The following is a 27993-nucleotide window of genomic DNA, read 5'->3' as shown; positions in this document are numbered from 1 at the left end:
CCATGTCTAGCCCAGAGCCAGACACGGGGCTCGATCTCACAACCCTAAGATCATGACCTGAGCCGAAATCAAAAGAGTTGGATGCTTAACCGACTGAGCCACCTAGGTGCCCTAGACTAGGTGGTTTAAACAACAGAAATTTATTTTCTTACCGTTGTGAAGGCTGGAAGTCCAAGATCAAGTTGTCAGCACATTTAGTTTCTCCTGAGGCCTCTCGGCTTGCAGATGGCCTGACTCTTGCTCTGTCCTCACAGGGCCTTCGCTCTGTGTCCATGTATCCCTGATGTCTTTTCCTCTTATTCCTGTAAGAAGGACACCAGTCCTACTGGGTTAGGGCCCCACACTTACGACCTCATTTAACCTTAATTACTCTTTAAAGGCCGTGTCTCCAAATACCGTCACATTTGGAGGTTAGGGCTTCAACATATGAATCTGGGGGGAAAAATTCAATCCATGGCACTTGAAGCTTTGGTTGCCTTCCTATAAAATGAGGATGATAGAGGTGCCCAGCTGACTCAGTTGGTAGAGCGTGCAACTCCTGATCTCCGAGTCATGAGTTCAAACCCCACGTTGGGCATAGAGCTTACTTTAAAAAGAAAAAAAAAAAGATGATAATACGTTTTCATATAGTTGTTGTGAGGCATTAGTGAGTGACTATATATAAAATACTCAGGTTAGTGCCTGCAATATAATAAATGTTATCCAAAGTTATCTATTACTGAACAGTCATCCAACAGTCCAGGAAATGATCCAGGAAGTTCTACATTTACCTCTAGTGAACAGATATTTCCTCTTTCCCTAAGATCCTAAGGATGTAGTCCTGATACAAGGATGAAGCTAGAAAATCTAGTTGGGGAGAAAGATTGTTCCTTTGTCTCTGCCGAAGAGCTCTTTGTCTTAGCTAGGTGTTTGGAAGAAGTCAACGATGTCTTAAACTGGGGGGGTGGGTTCTCGTATTATACCATCCTATTAGAGACGTTGTCAGGTAAACATTGGTTTGGCCAGAAAATGATGGAAATTTGCATAAAGCTAGAGGAAGCTTCACGATTTGCCATGTTCCTACTGTGACACCAGGCGATCCACAAAAGGTCTGGGGAGTCATGTGGAATTGATGATCTCAAGTGGGCATGAAAGGGTCTGCTGGACAAGGGAAACCCTGCCCACCTACCTCAGACCCAAAGCCTGGAATCTAAAATGCCTTCACACTACAATGTTGCTTATCCTGAAGTCATCCTCCTCATGGAACCAGGTCCGCCCTCGACTTCAGCCAGGAATTTGAAGAGAGGCTTCCCCGGACAGCTATTCCTTATCCCTCCACCCATGTTCCTCCTCAGCACTACCTTTTGGTATTTAGAGCAGTTTTTCTCGACTCTTTGATAAACTTACCAGTCTCATTCCCTTACCCTCCCTTTAGGATGATTAGAAAGTCTATACTAATATAAACATCACAGCTAAAAACAAAACAATGGCAATTTTTTAGAACAAATGTATTTTGGTGTTTAAAAAATGTGTGTTTTTCATCTCAGCAGGGTGGTATCAGTGTGAGCCCTGGGCGTGTGCATGAGGAGCCTTCCGTCTTCTGTGGACGGCACAGCCTGCCCCGGCTCAGTTTACCCAGCGAGAGGTGCAGACGGATCACCTCGGCAGCGTACACTGAGAAAAATGATACAATGCTGTACAAAATCCGTTCTCTTTATGATAAACAGGCAACAACTTTATCCCCAATTCAAATGTTTTCTTATGCAACTAACTCAAAGTTGCATCACTTAAGTTCTTGAGGCTTTTTCTGGCAAAGACTGAGTATGAGGAAGGAAGAATTCTGCCCCCTCCCCCCACCAAGTTTCACAAAGGAAATTTGGGTCTACCTCCCCACACACAAAGAAAAGTTAGCCTGAGTTTATCCTGCAGCTGGACTAGAATGAGGTTGGAATTTGTTTTTCTTGGAAACCAATTTCAAAATTCTTGTCTTTTAGAACATCGTGAAGATGAGAAAATGAAAAGACGTTCTAATATCAACTTGAATAATCTACAAATGGATTTTTTATAAAACAAATGCTTAAAGGAACAAACGCAGCTGGTATTTGAACCTTTATATCTCAGATTCGATGTCTTCAGGGCTTCAATTCTATATTCCAAACAAAACAAACTCAATTGCAAGTTGGTCTTTTTGAAAAGTTTGAAAATGTTAGCCTCACCCCAAAGTAAGATACTAGTTTCTAAATTTAGCCAAGTGACTTTCTTTGGCCACCCACAAACTTCAGTATGAAGCTGCAGAAATTTATACAAATTTAGTATTGGCACTCAGATATTCATAAAAATACCCAAATAAATCCAGTTTCCTACCTACCCCCTGATTACCACGGTGCCCTGCAGTCCCCAGTAACCTGCCAGGGATTCTCAAACTTAATGCAGTCACATGGAGTCTTTGTCCCTTTTATCCCCTTTCCCTCTTCTGGTCAGTATCTTGTCCCTCCCACCTCCCCAGAGATCTTGCTTTATCCACAACCCAGTTATCTGTACCCATCGTCCATTCTCTCCTGCTTCTTCCCCTTCATCTGATGCACTGAATTTTCCTCCTTAAAATGCTCTCAAGTTTCTCCAATCTTAAAAATGAGGAAATAAAACTCCCAAAGCTCCTTTGCTTACCCTTCTATTTCTCATCTTCCCTTTCACAGGCAAACCTGCAAATAGAATTCCCTCTGCGTCTTTATCTCTCTCTATGCATCAAAACCCTGTCTTTTTTTTTTTTTTTTTTTTTTTTTGGCCACATCATAAGAACTGCAAATCAGAACTTGCTTGAAAATAAAAACCTCCACTCCCCTTACAGCAAAGAATACTTACTTTGTGTTTGCAGTGGGAACCGTAGCACAGATGGCACCAAACATAACACGCAAATAACACCCTTTGGCTAACAAATGAGTACTGAGCGCCACCTCGGTTCTCCAGCTTGCTCTCACTGCTTTCCGTTCCATAGCTACCCCGTGCCTAACAGCCTAGAACGCCACCCTTAAATCTCTGTATTCTGTGTTAAAAAACGAGTCTTTAAAGTAGAATCAAAGTATTTGTTGTTTTCCCCCATTCTGAGATTCTGAGATGCGTGCACCCTTCCCACTTCCTGGTTGAGAACCCCAGATCTAGAAGGTATAAGTATTTAAGGACATAAACATATGATCCCAGGCTTTCTGCATCCGTAGTAATGACATCCCCACAAAGTAGAGATGATGAGAACAGCTTTGCAGTTAGGGCTTCGGCATGCCAGGTGACCTTTTGTCTCCCGGTGGAAATGTCATTGTCATGTTTCTCTTTTAATTTGTGACTAAGAATGAATGTCGTCACCCGCAATCTCTTGCTCTTCTGATTACCAGTCACTATATAAATAACACCGCTACATGTAATTACATTTCCCAAGATTGCAGACCTATTTAAAGAGAGGCAGTCCTTTATTTAGGGAATAATGGAGATAAAACCTACAGAGGTACCGTCCTTCGTGATACCAAGGCGAATTTGGAGATAACTCCTGGCTCTAACGTTGGGAGATTATGGGCCGTTTGTTCATGCAGCACACGCTAAAGTACTTCCTGTGTGAGGTCCTGTGGCCACAAAGTCCAATAAGGCAAGGCCCGTGTGCCCTGGTGAGAGGGAGAGAGATAACTGAGCAGGCATTTATGAAGCATTTAAGCGGGGCGCCTGGGTGGCTCAGTCGGCGAAGTGTGTGCCTTCGGCTCAGGTCAGGATCCCAGGGTCCTGGGCTGGAGCCCCACGTCGGGGCTCCCTGCTCAGCGGGGGAGTCTGCTTCTCCCTCTCCCTCTGCCCCTCCTCCTGCTTGTGCTCTCACTCTCTTCCTCTTTCTCAAATAAATAAACTTTTAAAAAATCGAAAAAAGCATTGTAAGAGAGGGGTTCATAAAAGATTAGAGGAGCACAATGGAAGAGGAAGGAGCCAGAGTGACATCTGGGCAGCATCTTGAATGATATAATACTCAGGAAGGCCTAGCCGATGCTGTGGTAACAGATAAACCCTAAGAATTCGCGACTTTCCAACTATGAATAAAAGTTCATTTCTTTGAGCTGGGCAGCCATCTTCCAACTTGTCATCTAAAACACATAACCTGTAAGGTCTGCTCAGGGGCAGAAGAGTAATGACTCTTACATGTCCCAGTTCTTCAACGCCTTGTCTGAGAAGTGACACATGGGACATACTTATAATACACAGTATTATTGCATGGGATATACTGATACTGAAAGAGCATTTGTCGTTTTTTCTGAGAATCCTACATTCTTATTTGCTAACCCCATAGTTAAGGAAAAGTTTGCCAACATTTTGGGAATGGTTGCCTCTCCCAGGAGTGGAGACAGATGGGCCCTAAGCATCAGCCTCACATTTTGAGCTATGCAGCCACCACAGACACCAAGAGCCCTTGCTGGCGTGTAGGCTCTGCTAGGCAGGCAGAGAAGAGCTTGGGCAGTGGCCAGAAGACCACAGCGGTCGGAGGAAATGCAGGGCTGCCTGTGTGGGTGGGAGAGCCGTCCATCTCCTTAGGAGCTCTTCCCCATGCCAGAGCCTCCCACACACCTGGCCTGGAAACTCACATGGGCTTCTAGGGTCAAAGCCGGTCCCATCTGGTCAATCGCAGAGGACGAGTCCTTCCGGGCACTGAGTCTGTCCAAATGTCTTAGTGGCCACCCAACCTGGAGCAGGGCACAGGGTGGGTGTGTTAATGTCCTGGGATCGTGCCCTCCGTAAAAACTCCCATCAAAGGCACAAGGGTCCATCTCCTAAGCTCCAGCATCCAGGCTCAGCCTTCAGTATGGCAGAATGTGGGCATGTTTCAGAACACATGCTGGCAGGCCTTCCCCTTATATTTGCAGAGCCCAGGGCAAGAATAAATACAGCTCGTATTGAAAAACATACCTTCCTAAATACAAAATTGAAAAATATGTGAAAAGAACTGACTTTTACACAGCTGAAAGTTGGCAGGCTATTAAAGATGACTTTACCAACTATGACACATGTCTGGTTGTTCTGTTGAGAAGCCAGTGATGTTTAGATAAGTAATAAAGTAAAGACATTCATAATTTATAATTTATATATATATAGATAGTCCATAAATTTTTAAAATTTATCTCAGCAAAATCATGTTGACATATTAAAGATTTTCACATAATTTGTATTCCCTTGGCAGTAATCATCCAAAGCAGAGGTTGGCAAACTTTTCTATGAAAAACTAGATAGTAAAAATTGTAGGTTTTGTGGGCCATATGGTTTCTGTGAAAACTCTCAGCTCTGTCACTGTTATATGAAAGCAGCCACAGACAACATGTAAATGATGAGCAGCGTGGCTGTGCTCCAATAAAACTTTATTTACAAAACAAAAACAGGTGGTGGACCAGATTTAATCCTGGAGGATTAAAAATCTATTTTAATTGTGTTCGCAGGGTACGAAATTTGAATATATTTTATCAAAACAGTAGATCACAATTAAAATGAAAATCTTCTATTATTTTAGTATATCTTCAATAAGTTGTTTACTAAAATATTTAAAATCTTCTGTTAAAATTAAGAGTAAAATTCAAATTATAATTCGTCAATATCAATATTTTAAGTCAAAATCACTTAAAGGTGACTTTTAATTTTTAAAGATTTGATTAAATCTTATTAAATAAAATAAAACTTTTCACGATTCTAGCCTTTAATACTCATTTTGTTGCTAGCATAGAGACCTGGTATTATGCTCCATCTGCATTAGATCTAGACCTCTATATTTGTAAATGTAAAAGTCATGTGAACTGTTAATGTTGCAAAATGGTTCTCAACTGTCATGAGCAATTGTTGCAAAAACTGTGCAAACTTGTGAGTACCTTTAGAGCCATGAATTGGATAAAACATGAAGAAAAACAGAATATGAACACTCAGCACTGGGGGAAATGGTACTTCATCGTGCTAGTATCTGTTACATTCGTGCCATCCCAGAGGAGGGATCTAATAAGTTAATTAATCTGTCTTCTCTCTCTTTTTTTTTTAAGATTTTATTTATTTATTTGACAGAGAGAGAGACAGCCAGCGAGAGAAGGAACACAAGCAGGGGGAGTGGGAGAGGAAGAAGCAGGCTCATAGCGGAGGAGCCTGATGTGGGGCTCGATCCCAGAACGCCGGGATCATGCCCTGAGCCGAAGGCAGAGGCTTAACCGCTGTGCCACCCAGGCGCCCCTGTCTTCTCTCTTTTTTATATACTTTCAGTTTTCAATCCTTCCTATAGTTTGAAGTATCAGCCTCTTATGTCAGCAGCGATACAGTGAGAAACCTTCAGGGCATTTGGAAGCTGCTGCCTCTTGTTTCAAGAATGTGGGGCAAGAGAAATGGAGAAACATTTCCTGAGTCTGAATGGGCCTGATCATGGGCTGGGTGTTTAGATTACAGGGTGCTTCTGCCACCCTAGGAGTAGGATCCTGTGTGAGAGGGCACTTCTGTGACTTTGGATAAATTGATTTTCATGTTTGTGCCAAATCTTTCTTTTCTTCCTTATAATTTTTTTTGTATTAAAACATTCCACTTTCCCAGGAGACCTGGTGCTCAATGACCCAGGCATCTCCCAGGGCACCTGATAGTCATTGTGGCCAAACAGGTACCACAGGGCCAGGAGATAATGGTCATGTGCTGCGAAGGCATCGGCATTTCTGGCAATTTCTACAGAAAGAAGTGAAAGTACCTGACTTTCTTCTGCAGGAGGATGATTGATAGCCAGTGGCTACTCCCACTTCTGTGCCCCCAGCCATTCTTAATGAAGGTGTGAGGTCAGGCTGCCCTAAATACCTCAAGGTGTTCAATGGGCCCCACGGCCCTATGACAAGAAGAAGCAAAGGGTTGTTCTTGCTGCCCTCAAGGTTGTACGTTGGTAGCATACGGGAAAGTTTGCCTGAACCCGGCACCTGGCTCTGAGGCTGGCTGGAAGAACCAGGCAGTGACAGCCACCCCCCGAAAAGAGGAAGAAGGCCAAGATCCATTACCTGAGGGAAGAACAGCTTGCAAGGCTAGTGAAAACAGTCCTAAAAGAACATTGAGAAGAAAATTAAATACACAGAGGTCCTCAAGACTCTCAGACTCCTGATCTGAGCCTAATAAGGACTGTTTACTCCTCAAAATGTATTTTTAAAAAAAATTCCATAATTTACCTGCATTGCTTTTATGATCAGATGATGAAAATGCTATTTTGTGCATTAATAAATCTAATTTGGGGGGCAGCTGGCCGGCTCAGTCGGTAGAGCATGCAGCTCTTGATCTCGGGGTTGTAAGTTTGAGCCCCACATTGGGTATAGACATTACTTAAAAAAATAAAACATTTTTTTAAAAAATTAATTTTTAAGAATATGATTGTAACATGCAGGGCCCTCTGAAAAACAGGGTTCAAGGTGGAGGCTCGTCCTACTACAATTAAAGAGCATCCTGGACTGGAGACATTTCCTAGGGAAGCTCTTTGAGAGAATGAAGGCTTAGGGCTGGGAGCAAGCAGGAGTTTCCTTTTAGCTTAATGTTATTTTCTGACTTTCTTTTCTGTGAGTCCATGGCAAATAAGACACCTCCATCCCTTAGCAAATTTCTTTATGTGCAGATTTTTTAGAGAAAAGCCCTTTTCCTGTCTATCTCATGTTCCCTTTTGGGTTCCAATTTTCACCTGTTGAAAACCTACCCATCTTTTAGGGTCTCGCTCAAAGGCCTCCTTAATATCTTTCCTAATCTTGGCAGCCAGAAGCCCCTTTTTTGAGGCCCCATAGGCCTTTCTTTAAGCCAGACAGAAATACTTCTTAAACGCTGGTTTGGCATATAAGCCACGATCCTTCCTATATCTTTGCCGAGGTTACAACTGTAGTGTGTGGCTCAAAGAGGCCCTGGAGTCTCCTTGCCCAGTACCTCCCCTTTCTAAAAGACCAGAGGGCACGTGCCATAGACTGCATCTAACAAGGTCAAGTATATTGGGCATGCATTAAAAGTCATACACCTGAGTTATACAAAATTTGAGTGTCTTACAAGCGTTTACCATCAGCACCTGGGGGAAAGATCCACTGGATTCTACGCTAAGTCAGACTATTCCCAGAATATTGTGTTCGGTCCTGGATATAAACAACTCCTTAGGTAGATATAGTTTAAAACAATAACAACAGGGGCGCTTGGCTGGCTCAGTCAGTAGAGCGTGTGACTCTTGACCTCAGGGTCCTGAGCTGAAGCACCACGTTGGGCATGGATCCTACTTAAAATAAAAATAAATAAAACAACAAAACCAGGGCGCCTGGGTGGCTCAGTCTGATTAAGTGTCTGCCTTCGGCTCACTCATGATCCTGGGGTCCTGGGATTGAGCCCCTGTTCATCAGGGAGCCTGCTTCTCCTTTTCCCTCCCCCCTGCTTTTGCTCTCTCTCGCTATCTCTCTCTCTCTCTCCAATAAATAAATAAAATCTTTTAAAAAATGAAAATTAAAAATTAAACAACAAAACCAAAAGGAGTTACTGAGAATGATAAGAGATGTAAAGCCACATCCTAGAACATCAGATGGAGAGGGAGGCCAGGTCAAATGAGTTGGGATTTGTGGAAATGCATTTTCACTAAATGAGGAGAGAGGGATTCTTGTGAGCCAGCATGCTCTTAAGCTATATCACACGTGCTGTGTTTGTGCCTTGCACCCTTTATCCTGCTGATAAAATGTTGCTCTGTATTTCCGTCAGGAACCTCTCCTTTCCAGTTGGGTCTTTGCGACCTGGACCTGGAGGAGGCTGACCCCACACGGGGCGAGCCCGGTGGTTCTCGGCTCATTATTGGCCCTATTATCTGGTACAGTGGTGTGGTTGGCTTAGCTATGGGCACTTGGGATATCAGGGATAAACAGGCTCAAAGCTTTTGTGACACTTTTGGGGAAGAGAAGCTGTCTCTGTCCCCTTCGTCTGAAGCTGAGAGGATATAAGAACAGCCACGGCGGGGACCATGTTATAATTGTCAGGGGAAAACCTGACAAGGAACAAGCAGAGCCAAGAGGAAGAAACTGGATTCCTGGGGCAACATTTGAGTTTGGCCAAGTCCCACCTTCCGTCAGATCTGTCAATGACTCTTCTAGGTTATGGGAAGCCAATAAACTCCAGTTCTGCTTTCAGTATTTTGGATCATTTGAAATCACTTGACCCAAAAGTCTCCTAGACGCTACACAGCAGTGCTATGGAGGAGAGGGACCGCGGAGCTGGTTAGCTAGCCTGTTCGGGCCGGTGCAGCAGGTCCGATTTACTGATGCGCGACAACCTCACGTGACATGTGAGCATCTAAGATTTCTGGCCTGTCAGCCCAACATTGTGGCTGATGTTGGCAAACAGAGTTTCAGAAGGAGCTACCGTGATGAGAAAGAATAATCTGATTTAAAAATTACCTGTGAGCACATAGGGTTGATTCCAAAAACCTGCCAGGGAAAATCAAAGCATAAGAAATCTTTTGAACTGACTGATCCATGCTTTCTTTTCCATTACCCCCTTTGGCCCAGATTCAAAGTTTCTCGCTCAGATCCATTTTAAAAACGACTGTATGAGCGAGTCAGGAGAATGCGAGGTGTCACAGAGTCCCGGAGACAGTTCGGAAGACAGTCACCTGTGGATATATCATCTAGGAACCACGGAGCCCTTGAATGCACAGGAAATTACATGTCGGGAGATGAGTAATCTGCAGCTTTTCCACATTGGCTTGCTCCAAGGATGTGCTGCTGAGCTGAATATTAGCCCCCAGTGGCAACCTAGGACTGACAGTGACTGACTCCACTCCTTCCTTCCTTCCTTCCCCAAATATGTAGAACACTTTCGAGGTACCGGGAGTTTGCCAGATACAGGGATGGCTAGCTAACACAGCACTTGCCATGCCCTTGACCAACTTAAAGTCTAGTGGGAAAGACATACAAGTCAGTGCTAAAAGTAACTTATAGGGGGGCTCTAGAAGTAGAAACGCAAACTTAATATTTGTGTTTTTCACTGAATGTAAATTAGACCTCAATTTTTTTAAAGTGGGGGGGAGGGAATCATTTGAAAACAATACTGAAAATCCTGGCAGGGAATTATCCGAGCACCAACATATTGTTGGAAATATAAAGCAGATGTGATCAGATCAATAAAAACGTGAAGGAGCCAATGCACGTGCAACCCCATGAATGCAGAAAGAGAGGATCTCCAAAAAATTGAACTTTCTAATTAGAACTCCAGAAAAACTCCAAGTGCAGAGATAGCAGGGACATGGGGGCTGGTATGATGGTGAGGTGGTAATTAATTCATAACTGCAAACATCTGCACCCATTTTCAGCTTTAGAAGCAGCTAGTTTTGAATTTTTTCCTCAAGTGAAAATTGAAGTAAAGCCTATTGTTTACTAAATAAGATGAGAGTGATGACACAAGAGGCCCCCAGAGAAGGCACTGGAGCCCGAGAAGGTAGCCATTGCCCAGTTTCCCCCTCGCACCCCCAAGACAATTGGAGCTAGGACCACTGTAACCAAACCTCACTTACTCCTAAGAAAGCAGAGATTCTCAGGTGCCTGCCTGGCTCGGTTGGTAGATCCTGTGACTCTTGATCTTGGGGTTGTGAGTTCAAGCCCCATGTTGGCCCTGGAGCCTACTTAAAAAAAATGACTTTTTAAAAAAAGGAATATTTATTTATTTATTTGAGAGAGAAAGAGAGAGAGCTTGATCGGGGTGGGGGTTGCAAGGAGACAGAGGGAGAGAATCTCAAGCAGACTCCCTGCTGAGTGTGGAGCCCAATGCAGGGCATCCAATGACCCTGAGATCATGGCCTGAGCAGAAATCGAGTCAGATGCTCAACTGACTGAGCCATCGAAGCGCAGCCTCCCCAAATAAAACTCTTTTTTAAAAAGAGAAGATTTTATTTATTTATTTGAGAGAGAGAAAGAGCAGAGTGAGAGAGGAGAGAAAGAGAGCACGAGCAGGGGTGAGGGGGAAGAGAGACAAGCAGGGAGTCCGATGTGGGATTTGATCCCAGGAACCCGGGATCATGACCTGAGCCAAAGGAAGACACTTAACCAGACTGAGCCACTCAGGCGCCCCCAAATAAAACTCTTAAAAGAAAAAAAAAAGAGAGAAAGCAGAGATTCTCACCTAGGCAGCGTAAATATATCCAAACTTCTAAGTAGACAAGATTCCCATGGGAAAAATAATAGTCAAAAACATGAAACAGGGGCACCTGGGCGGCTTAGTTGGTTAAGAGTCTGACTCTTGGTTTTGGCTCAAGTCATGATCTCAGGGTCCTGGGATTTAGCCCCACATGGGGCTCCCTGCTCAGCGGAATCTGCTTGAGATTCTGTCCCTCTCCCTTTGCCCCTCCCCCCCCACACACGCTCTCTCTTTCCCTCTCAAATAAATAAAATCCTTAAAAAGAAATCATGACACAACTGAGGAAACCAGCAGAAGTCATCAAACTACACGTGTGTGAACAACCTCATGATGGAACAGTTAATCAGGAAAGAAAAGAATTTTTAAATACGATAGTTGATATACTCAGGGGAATTAAAAAATTACCACATCTATAGAAATAAAAACCATTCTATGAAAGGAAACAGAGTTCTTGGAAATCAAAAGATGATGGCTGAAATAAAAAATATTTCAACGGGGGATGCCTGGCTGGTGCAGTTTGTGGAGTGTCTGACTCTTGATTTCAGTGGTTGCGAGTTCAAGTCCCATACTAGGGGAGGAGACTACTTAAAAAAAAATTCAACAGATGGACTGAAGAGCAGATTAGGTATGGATGAAGGTCAAATTAGTGAACTGGATGAGTTAGGCTAGTCTCAGGTGGAATTGGTGAATTAGGGTGGTCTCGCACATTCAGTGGATAAAGCTGAAGAAGAGGAAGAGAAGATAAATACTGGGTCATGGAGGCTGGAGGCACACTTTTAGAAATTGCTTACCATAACTTCCAGAAGGGATATACATAAAAAGAATTGAGAGAATGAAATAATCAAAGCATTGAAAGGAAAAAAATGCCTCTGCCAAAGAAAGGCTCAAATCTACAAATTGAAAGGGTCCAGTGAGTGCTGGGCAAGAAAAATGGAAACCTACGTCCTCATGAAATTTCTGCTGAATTCCAAGGGGAAAGAGAAAAAAATCTCCAAAGCTTGCCGTGGGGGTCAGGGAGACACACCACATGGAGGGAGATGATAACCAAATGAGCCTGGGGTTCTCCTCGGCAACTCTATTGTGAGAAAGCTAAATTTTGAGGGAAAATTCTAGGCTCATTTAACTATCTTTTAATTATTTTGAATTCAGAATTCAATATACAGTTAATCTATAATTAAATTATGAAAGCAGAATCAGGACATATTTAGACATGCAAAGATTCAGAAAGTTTACTATCCAGGAAAACTTTACTCAACAATCTACCAGAAGTTTAAAGGAGGGGGTGGGGAGGGGCAAGAGGAAGACATAGGACAAAAACAAAACAAAACAAAAAACAACCGTAAGCTGAGACACCAGTAGAACTTGTAGCTAAGTCCATTGCAGCATAATAATTGAATAAAGTGTTTCTATTTCGAAGATTGCACTATTTGCCAAGGTCGGTGATATGGGGCTCCCTGTCAGCTGGTCCTTATCACACACTGTCTGTTGTGGGCTTCCTCAGCAATTGTGTCTGTCACTGCTGGGTGTGCCCCACTTCTCCTTAGGGCTGTGGGTGGCTGGCTAGGGTCCTGGGGATGATCCTGGGCCCGGAAATGGGCCGTCAGCAGGCTTTGTTTCAGGGTCTGTGGAACAAACAGACCCACAGCTGAGACTTCCTCAAGTGGGGCAGGTGACTCTGTGTGTGTGTGTGTGTGTGTGTGTGTGTGTGTGTGTGTGTGTGTGTGACAGACGGGCTGACAGAGCCCCAGTCTCACTTGGGTGTGTGTGTGTGTGTGTGTGTGTGTGTGTGACAGACGGGCTGACAGAGCCCCAGTCTCACTTGGGTGTGTGTGTGTGTGTGTGTGTGTGTGACAGACGGGCTGACAGAGCCCCAGTCTCACTTGGGTGTGTGTGTGTGTGTGTGTGTGTGTGTGTGTGACAGACGGGCTGACAGAGTCCCAGTCTCACTTGGGGCTGCCCCACCTCTTGAGGTCAGGGCGAGGACGGGTGAATCTTGCGCCAGCTGGAACCTGAACTCAGTCTGTCAGGTGTTTGGAGTTTGTTCCCCAATCCACACCTGCTCTGCCAGCTTCCAGGGGTGGGATCTCCGCGTCTGAGGCCCATCCGAGAGACCAGCGACGGGCCGGGGGGAGGGGAGGAGGAAGGGCATGGCTGCGCCCGGGGCCTTCCCTGTTAACTGAGCCCTCCCTTCCCCCTTGCTTGTTCTGCTTGTCCGCCAACACTGGCGTTTTGCGTCGGCTGCCCGTCCGAGGGCCACGGGTTCGAGCACAGCCATGTGCAGCAGCAGATAGGGTATTTGCTACCCACGTTCCACAGACGAACTTCAGGCGGGCGTGTTTGGTGGGACGCAGAGATGTGTTAGAGGAGGCAGAATAATCCGACTGTTTGTGACAGGGCGATGAGGGACCTGAGCGTCACTGAACGTCCAAGAATGAGAAGTCTACCTTCGCTTGGCTTAGAGACAGTCATCAGCGAGGTGTTTCTCCCCCGAGACAGGTCCCTGCTATCAGTCCTGACAAATCTGCTCGAGATGACACCTCTGTTCTGGAAGGGTCCGTGTGGCTTCTTCCAGGTGGCCTTGTGGTGTTCTTAGGGAGGGGTGGCTGTGTGGGAACGTGCAGTGCGGTGTTATAAAGGGACTCACTTTTCTCTGTTCCGAGCACAGCTTTTCAGTCAGCACAATCGGAAGTGTTAAACAAAATTCGACCAAGTAAATTTGAAGATTTAATTGGCTTTATGAAACAGTTCATGAATTGGGCAGCATCCTGTGTAGCAAGCTGAGAAGAACTCTGAAGAGTTGCGCGGAATGGAAGGATTTTATGGGATGGAGGATGGGGCAAGAAAGTTATTAGTAGCAGAACAGAATTGTTCCAGGCAAGGTCGCTTTCCCTTAGGGGGAAGAGCAAGGGGTCTTATCCCGCAGATTATCTCATCTTCCTCTGGGGCTAGAGAAGGCTCAGGTGACAGACTCTTTGGCTCTTCTGCGAAAATTCCTGACTGACCGGTTAAGACTACATTTCCGGGGGAGGTCGATACTGCAATTAGATTGGGTATTAACCTGTATTTGGGAATTTGGCCTAAGGGACACCATTTTGGGCATGTGGGGTTTTTTTTGTATTTTTTTTAACAAAGTCTTCAAACATTAAAATCATTCCCGTTAATGCAAACTTCAAGCAATAAGTTTAACACCAGAGTATATCAAGCTCATTACAATGAGAGATTCAACCCATTCCTGAAATACCACATGTAAGCAACCAACATTTGCAAACCTGCTAGTGGTATTCCCAAGCCACACTCGGGGAAAAACAGTACATTATCTCTGGTCAGTAGTGTCATGATCAAGCAAGGGATTTTTTTCAGAAGAGTTCCAGAATATTTGGTACCCAGCTTCCTTGTCCCCTTCTCCTTCTGGCCTTGTACCCAGACGGGCAACCACTGGGCAAATTCCAAACTTTGCATTGGAAGCAGACATAGTGAAGGGCAGCCTGAGGAAAAACCCGAGGGAGAGCGGACCGGTGTTCACCTTCTACTCGCCTGTGTCTTCCTCCTTCCCACCCCTTGGCTGCCCCAGAGCCCACTCGGCGCTCTCTTGGGATCCCATCCACTCGTGTCTCAGGGGTTGGGGGATGGGGCTTTGCAAGGGACCTTTCCTGTAATTCTAATCCCAAATAGAGGCACCAGCATCCAAAATTGGAAAGTCCTACATGTTAATGCTTGTCTGGTAAAATAAAAATAAAAATTAGCACCTCGAAATTTTTTGTCATTGACTTGAAAGATTTTAACCATTTTTAAATGTAGTGTAACGTTCAGTGGCATTAAGTATGTTCACATGGTTGTGCAGCCATCACCACCATCCGTCCGCAGAACTTTTTTCATCTTGTAAAGCCAAAACTCTCTCCCCCTGAGACATTTACTCCCCCTTTCCCTCTACCCCCCACACTTTTACTTTCGGCCTCTATGAATTTGACCACTCTAAGGACCTCATATGAATGAAATCACACTTTTTTGTCCTCGTAAAACTGGCCTATTTCACTTGGCGTAATGCCATCAAGGTTTATCCAAACTGAGGCATAAGTCAGAATTTTCTTCCTTTCTAAGGCCGAACAGTATTCCATTGTTGGGTATACCACCTTTTGTTTCTCCATTTGTGCAGTCATGGGTCTTTGGGTCCTTTCAACCCTTTGGCTATTGTGAATAATGATGCTATGAATATACAAGTTGCCAAGCGTACAAGTTGTCCTTGAATTTTCAACTGGGCAGGAAGATACATTAAGACAGACTTCAGTATTTCTTAATTTTGATGAAGGAGGCAGGAACAAATCAGCAATCCTAGAACTATCAGAAACTTCTTTCCTGTGCTTCCAAAGGGTAGAATAATCTTGTTGTGGAGGGGCTCTCTTTATCTTGTATACCTCTTTGAGGTCCCTTAAGAACACTTCAGATATTGGTCAGTAATGTCAAGATTTTAGTTGTGATTTAAACATTTTGTCTAACTATACAAAGGCCCTCTGATGAATAAATTACTATAAAAAACTTTTTAAAACATTTTATTTAGTTATTTATTTTGAGAGATCACGCACGCACGCACAAGTAAGCAGTGGGAGGGGCAGAGGGAGAGAGAGAATCTTGAGCAGACTCCACACCCAGTGTGGAGCCCAACTTAGGGCTCGATCTCAGGACCCTGAGATCATGACCTGAGCTGAAATAAAGAGCCAGATCCTCCACTGACTAAGCCACCCAGGTGTCCCTAAAACAATTTTTTTTAGATTTTTTTTTTTTTTAAAGATTTTATTTATTTATTTGACAGAGAGAGAGACAGCCAGCGAGAGAGGGAACACAAGCAGGGGGAGTGGGAGAGGAAGAAGCAGGCTCTCAGTGGAGGAGCCTGATGTGGGGCTCGATCCCAGAACGCCGGGATCACGCCCTGAGCCGAAGGCAGAAGCGTAACCGCTGTGCCACCCAGGCGCCCCTAAAACAATTTTTTTTAAAAACGAAGTTTAAAATATTTTTTTTAGGGGCATCTGGCTGGCTCAGTCAGTAGAGCATGTGACTCTTGATTTCAGGGTTGTGAGTTCGAGCCCCACATTGAGTATAGAGATTATTTAAAATTAAAATTTTTAGAAAATAAAAAATAAAATGATTTAAAATTTTTTATTTTTTATTTTTTAATTCTAATTATCTATTTACTTATTTATTTATTTTTAGAGAGAGAGAGAGCAAGCACAAGCAGGAGCGGGAGCAGAGGGAGAGAGTGTGAGAATCTTGAACAAGTTCCATGCCCAGCGTGGAGTTCCACATGGGGCTCAGTCTCGTGACCCTGAGATCATGACCTGAGCCAAAATCAAGAGTTGGATGCTTAACGATTGAGCCACCCAGACGGTCCCTAAAATGATTTTTTTTAGAGTGTGGAAATTGACAGGTTTTTTTTTGGAGATCCAGGAAACTGGTATTTGGGTAGCCTGAAGCCTGAAGAAGGAGCTGTTGGTAATAAACAATATGTACACAGATGAGCAAAACAGAATGCTTTGAATTGGTAAGAAGTGTACTTTGTATTTTTTTCAACAGTTCTTACATAGTGGTTCTGAATTAAATTTTAAGATATTATAAAATCTGCACATTAGACTAATATGTACAAATAATAACTTGATGTGTACATATAATTTAACAAATTTTTAAATTGCATATTTTTTTTTCTTTGCTCTACTTCCTGTCTCTTTTGGTAGATGTTTTTTTGTGGAGGACATGTGGCAAATGTAACCTAATTCACTCCTCAAAGCTATCGGTTCATTGATGTCATCCTTTCTTGTTTGAAAGCACTGTTGCATATTTAATTTTGTCTCCCTGTGTGTGTGTGTGTGTGTGTGTGTGTGTGTGTGTATCTTTGGCCATTTTACTGAAAGAGAGAACTTTCAGGGGTTACAATGCCATCTTGAAACCAGAAGTCAAAAGTTTCTGATGGGAAGTCATTGAACTCTAGATATGGACAAAAAGAGGTCTCTCTAAATTGTGTATAAGAAGATGTTGGTGTATTGGCCATGCTCTCTTTCTTAAGTAAAGATTTTCTCAACAATAATCTCACTGCTGCAAATTTAACACTGGTTTAATATTGTTTTAATTCTAGTGACACATACCAACCAGGAGATAATTTTTCATTCTGTGATTCCATGAACTCACCATTGGATAGGAAGTAATTCTTTTTACCAAAAAAAAAAAAAAAAAAAATTGTTTGAAAGCAACAAAATGAGTCAATAAAAAGAACTGATGAGAGTCACACAATCTAATGTAGACTATGAACGACATGGATTGTGCCAATATACAATTTTCAAAATATTAAAAATGTGATTTATGCAACTATAAAAAGAAAACCTAAGATTTTATTCAACTAATTAATTCATGAGGGACTCAGCAAGATGTTGACTTCAAAGGAGTACTAGTAAGATACCAAGGTTCCCAGGAAAATTTGAAAAATACACTATACATACACATATATTTATCTGTTAGGTGTGATAAGATGAATTTGCTAAATGCAAACCTGGCTGACATCATATAAGACAAAATCTTATTATTAGATTTATCTTATGTTCACCTGGCAGAAATCACTTCTATCTCTACTGGAAAAATTAATTTGCATTGCTACGGACAAGAAATTTTGCACTCTCCATTTTCTGCAAGTAAACTTCTACCCCTACTTAGAGGTGTAAAATAGCCTCATTAATAAAAAGTCCATCAAAGGTGCACAACCCTATAGAATTAGATAATCCCCAGAAGCGTTACAACACCCAGCACCCCACTGAAAAGTAAACTTGCCCATTTCCAAGTTTGGACTATTTTTCCCAATATCACCAATTAAAAAAAATGTGTATACACACACACACATACACAGATGTATTTAAATTTATTTATTTACTCTGCAGGGGACATGGTGGAGAAGAAGTATAGGCTGGCTTAACAATGTCTTAAATGAATGTATTTTTGTTGAAACAATGACATGGTTTCAAAGTTCATGAAGAATTGAGCTTAACAACAACTTTGTCTAAATTATAGAGGATAGACCCCCCGTAACCCCACTGCCCATCTACTACTCCCCAAAGCAGGCTCTTATCTTTGCTGAACAAAAAATAATTAGCAAGAAAGCCTGCTGTAAAAGAGGCGAGGCAGTTTATTTTTAACTACTTCTTTTTAAGGCTGCACAACAAGTTTGGCCCTTATATGGGTGTGTTCATGGGTGGTTAGATTTATGGCAGGCTCATGGTAGAAAGAGAAAGCAAGCGAGGATACGGGTGAAGTAGTGGGGGGCCCTGCTCTTAGACATGCCAAGCTCAAAGCCTTCAAACTGGAACTTATTCTCCCCCGCCCCAGCCTCTCCCTACCCCAACTTGCAAATAGCCCCTTTGGGTCTCTATCTCAGTGACTTCACCACCATCATCCACTGAGCTGCCCCAACTAGACATTCAGGTGACATTTGTAATTTCTCTTTCCTTCTCCTCCACATTCTACTGGTCATAAAATCCAGTGGATTCCACCCAATACCACTCTCGTTTGCCACTTCTCATTGCCAATGCCCTGCTCCTGGACGTGTCCTCTCTTGCCTGGATTACTGCAGCAGCCCCAGGCCGCTCTTCCCGCCTCCCCAGCCCCAGTCCCAATCTCACAGAGCAGACATGGGAGCTTTTCCTAATGAGGTCACTGCTTAAAACCCTGTTACAGCTTCTGAACAACCTCCTTCCCTTGGTTTATGAGGTCGTCCTTATCTCTGCAGCTTAATGCCTCTCTCCAACCATCTGTTGCCACTCTAAGGAGGTCCTCCCCATTTCTAGACTATGCTCTCGAGCTCCTGTCTCTCCGTACAAGCCCTTCTCACTGCTTAGATTCCCCTCCCACTTTTTTTCATTCTCTGGGTCTTAGCTTACTTCCTCAAGAACCCTTCCCAACGCCCCAAGCTGAAAATCCTCGGTGCAGCAGGAAGCTCTGTCAGCTCCTCCCCCAGCACAGCCCTGTCGCCCCGGGCAATCCTGTCACCTGGCGGTCTGTCGTCCTTGGGTGGACTGCACCGTTGGCTTCTTGCCCGACCTTGCTTGGAGCACCAGTCACTTTAGCCCAGTACTCTTTGCCCTCCTCAGATTCCCGCTCCTCTGCCCCTCACCCCCCTTCCTCTGCCACCCGGGGTGCCCCCCCTGAGCCTCAGGGAGGCTCGGATCTCCCATTCGTCTCTCGTGCTTGAAGCACGGCGGACGCTTCGTCCTGGCACGGTCCGGGACTCTAGGGTCAGCTATGTCATTCTGTGTTGGATGTCTGTCCCTATTAGCAGAATGTCCGCGCGAATATGCCGGACCCTGTCGCTCTGCCCGCCGCGTCCTCCGGGCCACCGCGTGCCGGGCGCGCAGCAGGCGCACGAGCGAGTGAGGGGCGCGTAGCGAATGAGCGTCTTGCGGGCGCGCAGGTCACGCGGGGAGGAAGGGCCGGCGCCCCACCACCTCCCCGGGACCCCGCGGCGCCCTCGGCTCCCCAGCGCGGCGCCGGAAGCGGCCGGGCCGGCCCCCTCCCCGCGGCGCCCGCCGCCTTATCTCGGCGCCTCGGGGCCGCGGGAGGAGTCGCGGGCGCGCTGGGAGGGACGCGGCGGCGGCGGCGGCATGGGCCGGGGGCCCCGAGGCGCGGGCCACCCGCCTCGCCGCCTGCTGCCGCTCCTGCTGCTGCTCGGTCTGGCCCGCAGCGCGAGCGGAGCGCCGGGCGCCGACGGTGAGTGCGGGCGGGGGGCGGGCGCGGCACGGGGGCGCCGGCTGGGTGCCCGGCCGGGCCCTCGACGACGCCGGGCGCGCCCGGGACGCTTCCCCGCCTCCGGGCAGGGCCGGCGCGGAGCCCGGGCGTGGAGCGCAGGTGGGGCCCCCTCTGGCCGTTGGGGCTCGGGAAGGCGGGGCGCACAGAGGCAGGACGGGCTCCCCGCCCCCGCCCCGGGCCTCTGGGGTGGGGTGGGGGGGAACCTGTCGTAGGCGGCCTCGCCCTCTGCGCCCGGGACCTGGAGCGAGGCGGGGGTGGGCGCGAGCCGGAGCCCCGGGGGAGAGCCGCGCCAGGCGTGGAAGGGCGTTCCGGCTGCGCTGTCACGCTTCCGGCTCTGCTGTGGCTTTTGCACGACAAATTCTTGACCCGAAGCAATTTTCTTTCCACCTTTTAATTCTTTTCACCTAAATGAAGAGCCAGATGCTAATGTGGTGAGAAGGAAGTTGAAGGAAGATGACAGGAATAAAGCATTCCTTAATCAAGTCATTCATTCAACAGATGGTCCTTGAATCGTTTTCACCGTGCAGGATGCGAGGGCGCTGCGCTGGCCCTCATTGAGCTCATGTTCTGGAGGCGACAGACAAGCAAATCACCCATTTCCAGGCAATTGGAACGCACTGTCACATGTGGTAGGAGTTACACAGTCGACTCAAACATGTAGGGGAGGTGGCATTTACCCACTTACCAAGTTACCCTAATAGAAGACAGAATGCCCTAAGTGCTCAGAGAAGGTGCACGTGGTCAGAGGAGGGCAAGGTTCATTCTAGCTTGGTGAGTCTGGAGGCGTTAGGGATGAGGTGACTCTTGAACTGGGCCCAGAGGTTTGGTAATATTTGGGTATGGGAAGGTGGGGAAAAGGCATCCCAGCTCATGGCAGAGGGCACAGTCAGCTCTCCATAAATATATGCAGAATAAATGGATTGCACCTGGAAGGGACAGTGTGAGGAAGCACACGGAGGTACAAAAGCCTGGGGCCTGTGGTATGTGGGAGGTGGGTGGGAAATGGAGGTGGAGAAGCAGACTGGATTAACCAGAGGGCAGGATGCCTTGGTTGGCAGACCAAGGTATTTCGACTTAGCTGTTCCTGGGTGGTGGGAAGCCACTGGAAGTCATTGCAGGCTTTTGTACGGGCGGGGAGTGATATAAAAAGTGGGTATAAGGAAATCCTCCAGCTTTCTTAGTAAAATCATTCATCCGAAGTAGAAGGGAACTTCCACGTAGGAAGATGGGGGGGGATGGGTTTTGTGGCTCACACTTCTGTTTCCTCAAATTCTTTTGATCTTTGGACTTTTACCATCACTGGTGGGTGTTTCTCTTGATGGCTCAACCTTCTGGGGTGGCCATTTTTGTACATCAGATATCCTGGTCGGCTTTCTGACTTCCTTCCCTGACTTGGTCTCCCACAGCAGTGTGCGTAAAATCCTGTAGGTGCTCGGGACCTCTTTCAGAACCTGTGTTAAATAAAGCTCTCTAGCCAAGGCAACGGTCCGACATGGGCCCGTTGAATTACTGGGCTAAGAGGGTGGATCGGAGTAACTACCTAAAGGCTACGGGGTGAATTTTGGGAAATGGAAGTCAGGGTTGCCTCGTGGAGCCTCTTCTCCCTATATAGGCATTCTTTCTTCATTTACAACCTTGAAGAATCTGATTTTATTAAGGGCAGGTTTCCTTCCAGTGGACAATGTGGGGAATGCCTGGAGGCTTAGAACCACTGAGGAAGTTGTAAGGGCTGGCCACAAGTTCGGAGGACTGGCCCCGCCGTAAAGATAGCAGGAGAAGGGGATTGAATGCAGATAATAAGGTAGAAATGGAAGAGAAGGACTTAACAATGGGCATTAAGGTGCCAGTGAACAGACGAGAAAGGGGACATGAAGGTTTGGGGACTGGGTGACTTGGATATATGGTTCTGTAGGAGGAAGAAGAAGATTGGGGAAGAAAGAGAAGTCATTTTGGATATCCCGAATTTGAGGTGATGTTAGGGCTTCTGGAGAGGTGAACTCAGTAGGGAGTGAAGACTGTGGACAAGAGGTGTGTGCCAGCAATGGAGACTTGGTGGTCACTTGAAGCCTTGAGGTGGATGAGAGGAAGGAGACCCAGGGCAGACTTTGGGGGAAGACCCATTTTCGGTGGTAGGTGCACATGGTAGAGAAAGAGCAGCGGCCACACAGGTAGGAGGACTGGGCCAGTCGAGTGTCCAGGGAAACCAGCCCAGGCGAGCTGTGGGAGCGGAGACTGAGAGAAAAGCTTTGGATTTGGTGGCTCTGCTCAGGTGAGCCAGGGCTCGCAGGGCAGTGAGGGCGAGAGCCAGATGCAGAGGGTTCTCGTGAGTGCGGAGATGGTGGTTGGCTCTTAAAGACACTCTTTAAAGAAGTTAGAAGCAAAGGGAAGACCCATTCAGCTGGGCTGGCCAGGTCAGAGCAAGTAATTTTTTTCCCCCGGGGTGGTGGTTTTGGTAAAGCAGCCGCAAGCACACCGTAGCGTGAAGGGCATTACTCAGTAGAGACGGAGACATTGCAAATGTAGAAATAAATGAGGTATTTAATGGAGCGTGTCCAAAAGCGAAATTGGTCACCAAGGGGGAAAACTTAGTCTCTGCGAGGGGAGGGGAGGAGAAGAATGGAGAAGAACCGCTCTTCCTTTTGCCCACAGCTGTCTACTTAGGGAGGGTTCTTCATATTTCAAAACCAGCCCAGTTGGCCTCCCTCCCGGGAGGTTGTCGAGTTCCCTGCAGCACCAGCGATACCGTGCCCGTGCCTCTGAACCGTACATGTAGGGGATACTTACACACTAGCACGCATCTGTGTTTGTATGGTACCCTTACTCTACACGCTTGTGCCATATTGCATGTCACACATATTGCATAGTGTCGATGTTTCCTAGACTAAGAGCTTCATGTGAGTTGGGGACTGGGGCTTGGATTAGGAATTCAGTATGAAAGGAAATGAAGACCACCCAAATGGGAACAGGCAAGAGCTCCTTATACAGAGTTTGCTATAGCAGGAGAGTCTTGAGAGCGGCTCAGAGGGGAAGGCTTCCGGTGTGCCCCTGGTCCGAGGCTGTTGGCATCGAGAAGCTGGAGGTGGCTTACTAACAGCAGACAGTCTACGTGATTGGTTAGGGGAGTGTATTTGGTCCGTTTCTCTGATTGGTCCTAAATGGGAAGCGAGGGCAACAATTAGGGAAGCCAGCTGTTAGCGGTTAAGTCCTGACCATTTGGGTCTTACTGCTACGGAGGTTGTGGTTTGGCTTTCTGGACTGATGATGGCTGCCTCATGCATCGTGTGGGTCTGAGTTGTTCTATTTTTATATATGGCCTGGCCATTGTCTATTTGTGTATTCAGTGTCTCGCTGGTAACATGTGCTGAATTACATTGAATTGTTATCAAAGATGTTTCAGGGAGGAGAGAGTGGCGTTGCTGAAGTCAGGTGGCCTGGGTGCGAGGCAAGTGTGAGACACATAGTTGGTAGAGCAGGAGGGTGTTGATGGGTGGGTGGGGTGCCAAGCCCAAGGGAATGGAAGGTTGGGAATGGGCGAGGAGGGGTAGAACCAGTCAGTCCTGTTTCTTAACCTTCTCTGGCATGGCACTGAGTCAGGAGTGGCTGGGGACTTGTTGGCTCAAGACGGGCTGGGTTGGGAAGGCCAGAAGGAGGACAGGCAGAGGCCTTGAGAATCTAGGGGGAGTGATGATGGTGGAGAGGCCTGGGAAGTTGTTCTTGCGGTATGACTGCACATGACATCATCGGGCATGCATTTCATAGGCCTGCTCCTCACTCTGTCATCCTGAGTCAGAGCACATAGTCACTCCTCAGGGTGGGAAAGAGGAGACATGGGGGGCGTGAGTTGTTTTGGAGGGACTTATAGTTGCTGAAAGTGAGGGAGCAGGATTCAAGCTGATGGAGAAGATCGTCCCATGGGTCTGTCTTCCACTGCCGGGGTCTTGGCCCTGGGCGTGTCCTCAGCCTTCTGGTCCAATCCTAAAATGGGTTCCTCCATCTCTGCAGCCCCGGTACCAAGTGGCCTCTTGGCCTTTGCTCTGCAGAGGAGACGGGAAGTTAATTGCATGGATTGAAAACAGTTTTCTGCCTGCTTGAGAATGTGAGTCAGGTGTGAGGGAACGCGTTAGTGGGTGACATCCTGGGCAGGAACTGAGGGCGTGGCCTAAATGAAAGGCTGCTTCACTCAAAGCTTGAAAGCTTTGACATTGGGGCACTTGGTGAAGGTTGGTTCCTGGTCTGGAGGCCACATGTGGGGGGCCCCACTGCAAGGTGGTCTTGGTCAAGCAAGAAAGTGGACACAAGAGGGCAAAAGGAAGCCAACCTTTACTTGTGTAAAATGGTTATTTACTTGTGTAAAATGGTTATCTTACACAAGTAAAGGTTGCAGGTTCTTGACGGAGAATGCCAGTCCTGGGTTGGGGTGGAGAAGAGAAATCTGTGGTGGTTCCCATTGCCCTGCAAGGCTCCTCTTGCCTGAGAGAGTAGAGTGCTCTCTGTCTTGGGGGATTTAAAGCAGAGCCTATGGTTTTGTTTTGTGTGTCAGCGATGGGGAGAGGTGAGAATTCAAGGTTTCTCAGTTTCCTTCCATTTCTGGACTTGATGCAGTAAGAGCAATACAATTTTACATCATGTGGAAGACTGGGTAATGCTTTCTCTTCCTGAGTCCTGAGTTTTAGGCCCCCTTTGCTTATTTCCTCAGGTCATCTGCTCCGTCCCCACACATCTCCACAAGGTTATCCTGAGAGACAGGCTCTCAGGAAGGAAGTGCAGGGCCTTTGTCTGGTCCGACTGTGAATAGCTGGGGATTCGATTACGCTTTAAATGCAAGCACTCCGTTTGTGCTCATAAACCCCCTTCATCCCCTGGCAGCGGGCAGACCTCTTCATTGTATTGTCAAAGTCCCTGTGCCATTATTTCATTTAAATCGCTGCTTGCATATTAAAATACCAAGCGAAAGTGGCTTGCTCGGGCTGCCAGCCCCCAGACCAGGCTGAGGTAGAGGCCTAGGTGGTGCGTGCAGGGGAGGAGGGCGCGATGAGCAGGCCTGGAAGGGAGAGGACGCTGAGCTTCCAAGGTCTGAGTCAGGTGTTCCCAGAAGGCTGGGAGGATGTGGGGAAGGCAGAGGGGTGATTACGTAAATTAAGGTATTATGGATCCTAGAGTATCGGCCCCATGAACAGGTAGGCATCTGTCTATGCAAAGATACTGCTTTGGGTTTTTGCACTCACGCAGCTCTCCATCACGCTCTTCGTTAGTCTGCCTGGGGCTTGGCTAGCTGTCAGTACCTTCATTCATTCATCAACGGAGTTGCCCAGTGCTTGTTACAATAGCATCTAACATATTCTAATTGCTTTACATATAGGAACTCGTTTGTTCCTTATTCCTCACAACGGCCATATAAGGTGGGTTTTATTATCTTCACATTCAGATTTATAGGACACCGAGGCGCAGAGCCCGATCCACGATGGCACAGCTAGCCAGTGGCAGAGCTAGGATCGTATCCCCTTCGTCTTCCTCACCCCTGCTCAGAGCCACCGGCCCCGCCTCTTGCATGACCTGTTTCCAGCCATAATAACACTCTCTGTGGAGAGAGACATAAATATTCATGTAAATTAGCCCTTTGCCTAATGCTTTCGAGCTCATACAGCATTTCTGTTTCTCATTGACTCCTCACAACACGATTCCATCTCGCAGATTAAAACGGGAGGATGGGCAGGTTAACTTGCCTAAGATCACTGAACAGGGGAGCAAGAGAGAGAAGTCTCCCGGCCCCGGTGCGTACCAAAACCTGTCTCGCCCTCTCACCGTTGGCTGTGGTTTTAGCTGGCTTAGTTGATACAGAGTGCTGAAGGGAAGTGGGTCTAGGTGGTCCTCGCTGGGGTACAATAATAGAGACAAAGAGTGCTTAGCCTCTTTTGTCCATCTAGACTCTGGAATGCTCACTGTCCTGTTTCTCTGCCAGTAATTCCAGGTACCCCTAGGCCAGGGTGGTGACCCTCTGCAATAGTTCCCTCAGTCACCACAGGGCAGCCAGCTCTCTGGTCTCCTGAGCAGAGGGCTGATGACAAAATTAGGTCCTCCTTGACACGGCCGTGAAGATGCCCCCCTCCCCCCACTTCCCCTCAGGTTCTGTAGCAAAGGCACGGTGATCTTTCTATTGGCCTGGAGAATTTCCATTCCTTGGGTTATTATCTCTGTCACCTTGGTCCAGCTGAGCTCTGCATCGGTCCAGACTCGGTGAAAAACGTCTTCCAGTGTTGCCTTGTCTTTCCCCAGGGTTCTGACCCACGTTCTTGAGGTTGAACTAGACTTGCAGTGCCACTAGTAGTGTGGTCCGCCTGGGAGTGTCTTAGAAATGCAGATTCTCAGGCCTCACCCCACACCTACCGAATCAGCATCTCTGGGGATTCTGTTTTAACAAGCTCTCCAGGTGGGGTGACCAGCTGTCTTGGTTTGCCCCGAAATGAGGGGTTTTCTGGGTCACAGGACGTTTGTTAAAACCAGGACGAAGTGGTCGCCCTATTTCTAGGTGATTCTTCACTAAGCTAGGGGCTGGTGAATGGTGGAAACTGTTGTGTGGTTAGAAGCGACCCTCCCCGCCATGTCTTTTCTTGGATTAGGATTGTGCTTCCTGTCCCTTTCCTTAGAATAAGTGTGTCATTGTCCCGAGAACCGCCCCCCCCCCCAAGAGGCTACTTAGTCCCTCAAGCAGTTAGAACTCAGAAGCTGCCATATAGGCCCTGCAGACTAGGTTAATGATGGCTGACTAAGAAGCTTTAGTTGAGGCCCTTCTTCCTCGGAAACTGCTTTCCCTCCTGCAGGTGGGCTGAGAAGCCTTTGGTAGCCTTGTTGTCTTTTTTGCCGGTATGGGGAACGGACATATATTGATCCGAACACGCCAAATACTGTCCTGCTGGGGTTACACTTTTTTTGTCATTAAAACAGGTATCCAAAGGATGAAGTGTCTGCCAATTAGGGGGCCAGGACTATGGAGGCCACTTAACCCCTGCTGCTCAAAATATGGTCCCCCTGGGAGCTTGTAAGAAATGCAAAGTGCAGGGCCCCACCCTGAATCAGAGCCTGCCCTATCCCCAGGTGATTTGAATGCCCTTTAAATTTTTTTTTTTTAAAGATTTATGTATTTATCTTAGAGAGACAGAGAGACAAGCAGCCTCCCTGCTGAGTGCGGGGCTCGATGAGGGGCTCAATCCCAGGACCCTGAGATCATGACCCTGAGATCATGACCTGAGCCACCCAGGTGCCCCTGAATGCCCTTTAAAATTTGAGAAGCCCAAAGCCCTTGTTTTATAGATGAAAAAACCGGGATCCAGAGAGGTTCTGTGATTTGTTAAAGGTCATTCAGTGAATTAGACTCAGCTGGATTTAGGATCCGGTTCGGATACTCCGCTCCGGTGCTTGCTTCCCCCTCTATCTGTCTGCCTTCTTACAAGGCCTTGTTTTGTTTGGTTCTGATTATTGAATGAACTTCAACTTAATTCAATTTATTTAAAAACTTTACATTTTGTCCTTCACTAATTCAGACTGGACTTCCGTTAATTTATCTGAGTGGGTGGCACTACTTTATTTCTTATTTTTGTGCGTGTGTTTATCAGATTCACTCAACAGTTGAATGAAATAATCCTTTTTTTCCATCTGAGGTAAGTTTCTGGAACTGGATGTATATAAATGCTGCCATCTTTATAAAGACCAATATTCCATATAAGAAAAAAAATCAGGGGCGCCTGGGTGGCACAGCGGTTAAGCGTCTGCCTTCGGCTCAGGGCGTGATCCTGGCGTTATGGGATCGAGCCCCACATCAGGCTCCTCTGCCATGAGCCTGCGTCTTCCTCTCCCACTCCCCCTGCTTGTGTTCCCTCTCTCGCTGGCTGTCTCTATCTCTGTCGAATAAATAAATAAAAAAATCTTAAAAAAAAAAAAGAAAAAAAAGGAAAAAAATCAAACATGTTACCATTTTGTTGTCGATGATTTCATAAATTCGGTACTTATTTTTGGTTACTGCACTATACGTACACACCGGGGAGTGTGTTCGTCATTCTATGGCTGATGACACTGAATTTATGGACT

General features: G+C 46.4%; 1 protein-coding gene and 1 pseudogene across 5 annotated transcripts in view; both read left to right on the top strand.

Moving 5' to 3' along the window:
- The first annotated feature begins 1194 nt into the window (after positions 1-1194).
- Positions 1195-7110, top strand: LOC113260635 (60S ribosomal protein L13a-like; annotated as a pseudogene).
- Positions 7111-19424: 12314 nt separating this feature from the next.
- SUSD1 (sushi domain containing 1) overlaps positions 19425-27993 on the top strand; it is a 176582-nt gene continuing 168013 nt past the window's right edge. The window contains exons 1-2 of one of the 5 annotated variants that reach the window (XM_048223083.2): positions 19808-19872; positions 26854-27003. In XM_048223083.2, coding sequence (XP_048079040.1) covers positions 26955-27003 — 49 coding nt within the window. In that variant the 5' untranslated portion in view covers positions 19808-19872; positions 26854-26954. Of the gene's footprint in view, positions 19873-20209; positions 20541-26853; positions 27004-27993 lie in introns of those variants that run through there. The other 4 variants (XM_057313680.1, XM_057313679.1, XM_057313678.1 and 1 more) reach the window with 4 other exon arrangements.

The sequence above is a fragment of the Ursus arctos genome, unplaced genomic scaffold, assembly GCF_023065955.2.
Source record: "Ursus arctos isolate Adak ecotype North America unplaced genomic scaffold, UrsArc2.0 scaffold_18, whole genome shotgun sequence".
Lineage (NCBI taxonomy): Eukaryota > Metazoa > Chordata > Mammalia > Carnivora > Ursidae > Ursus > Ursus arctos.
The sequence above is the reverse complement of the archived record's forward strand: the minus strand, read 5'-3'. Positions and strand labels throughout refer to the sequence as shown.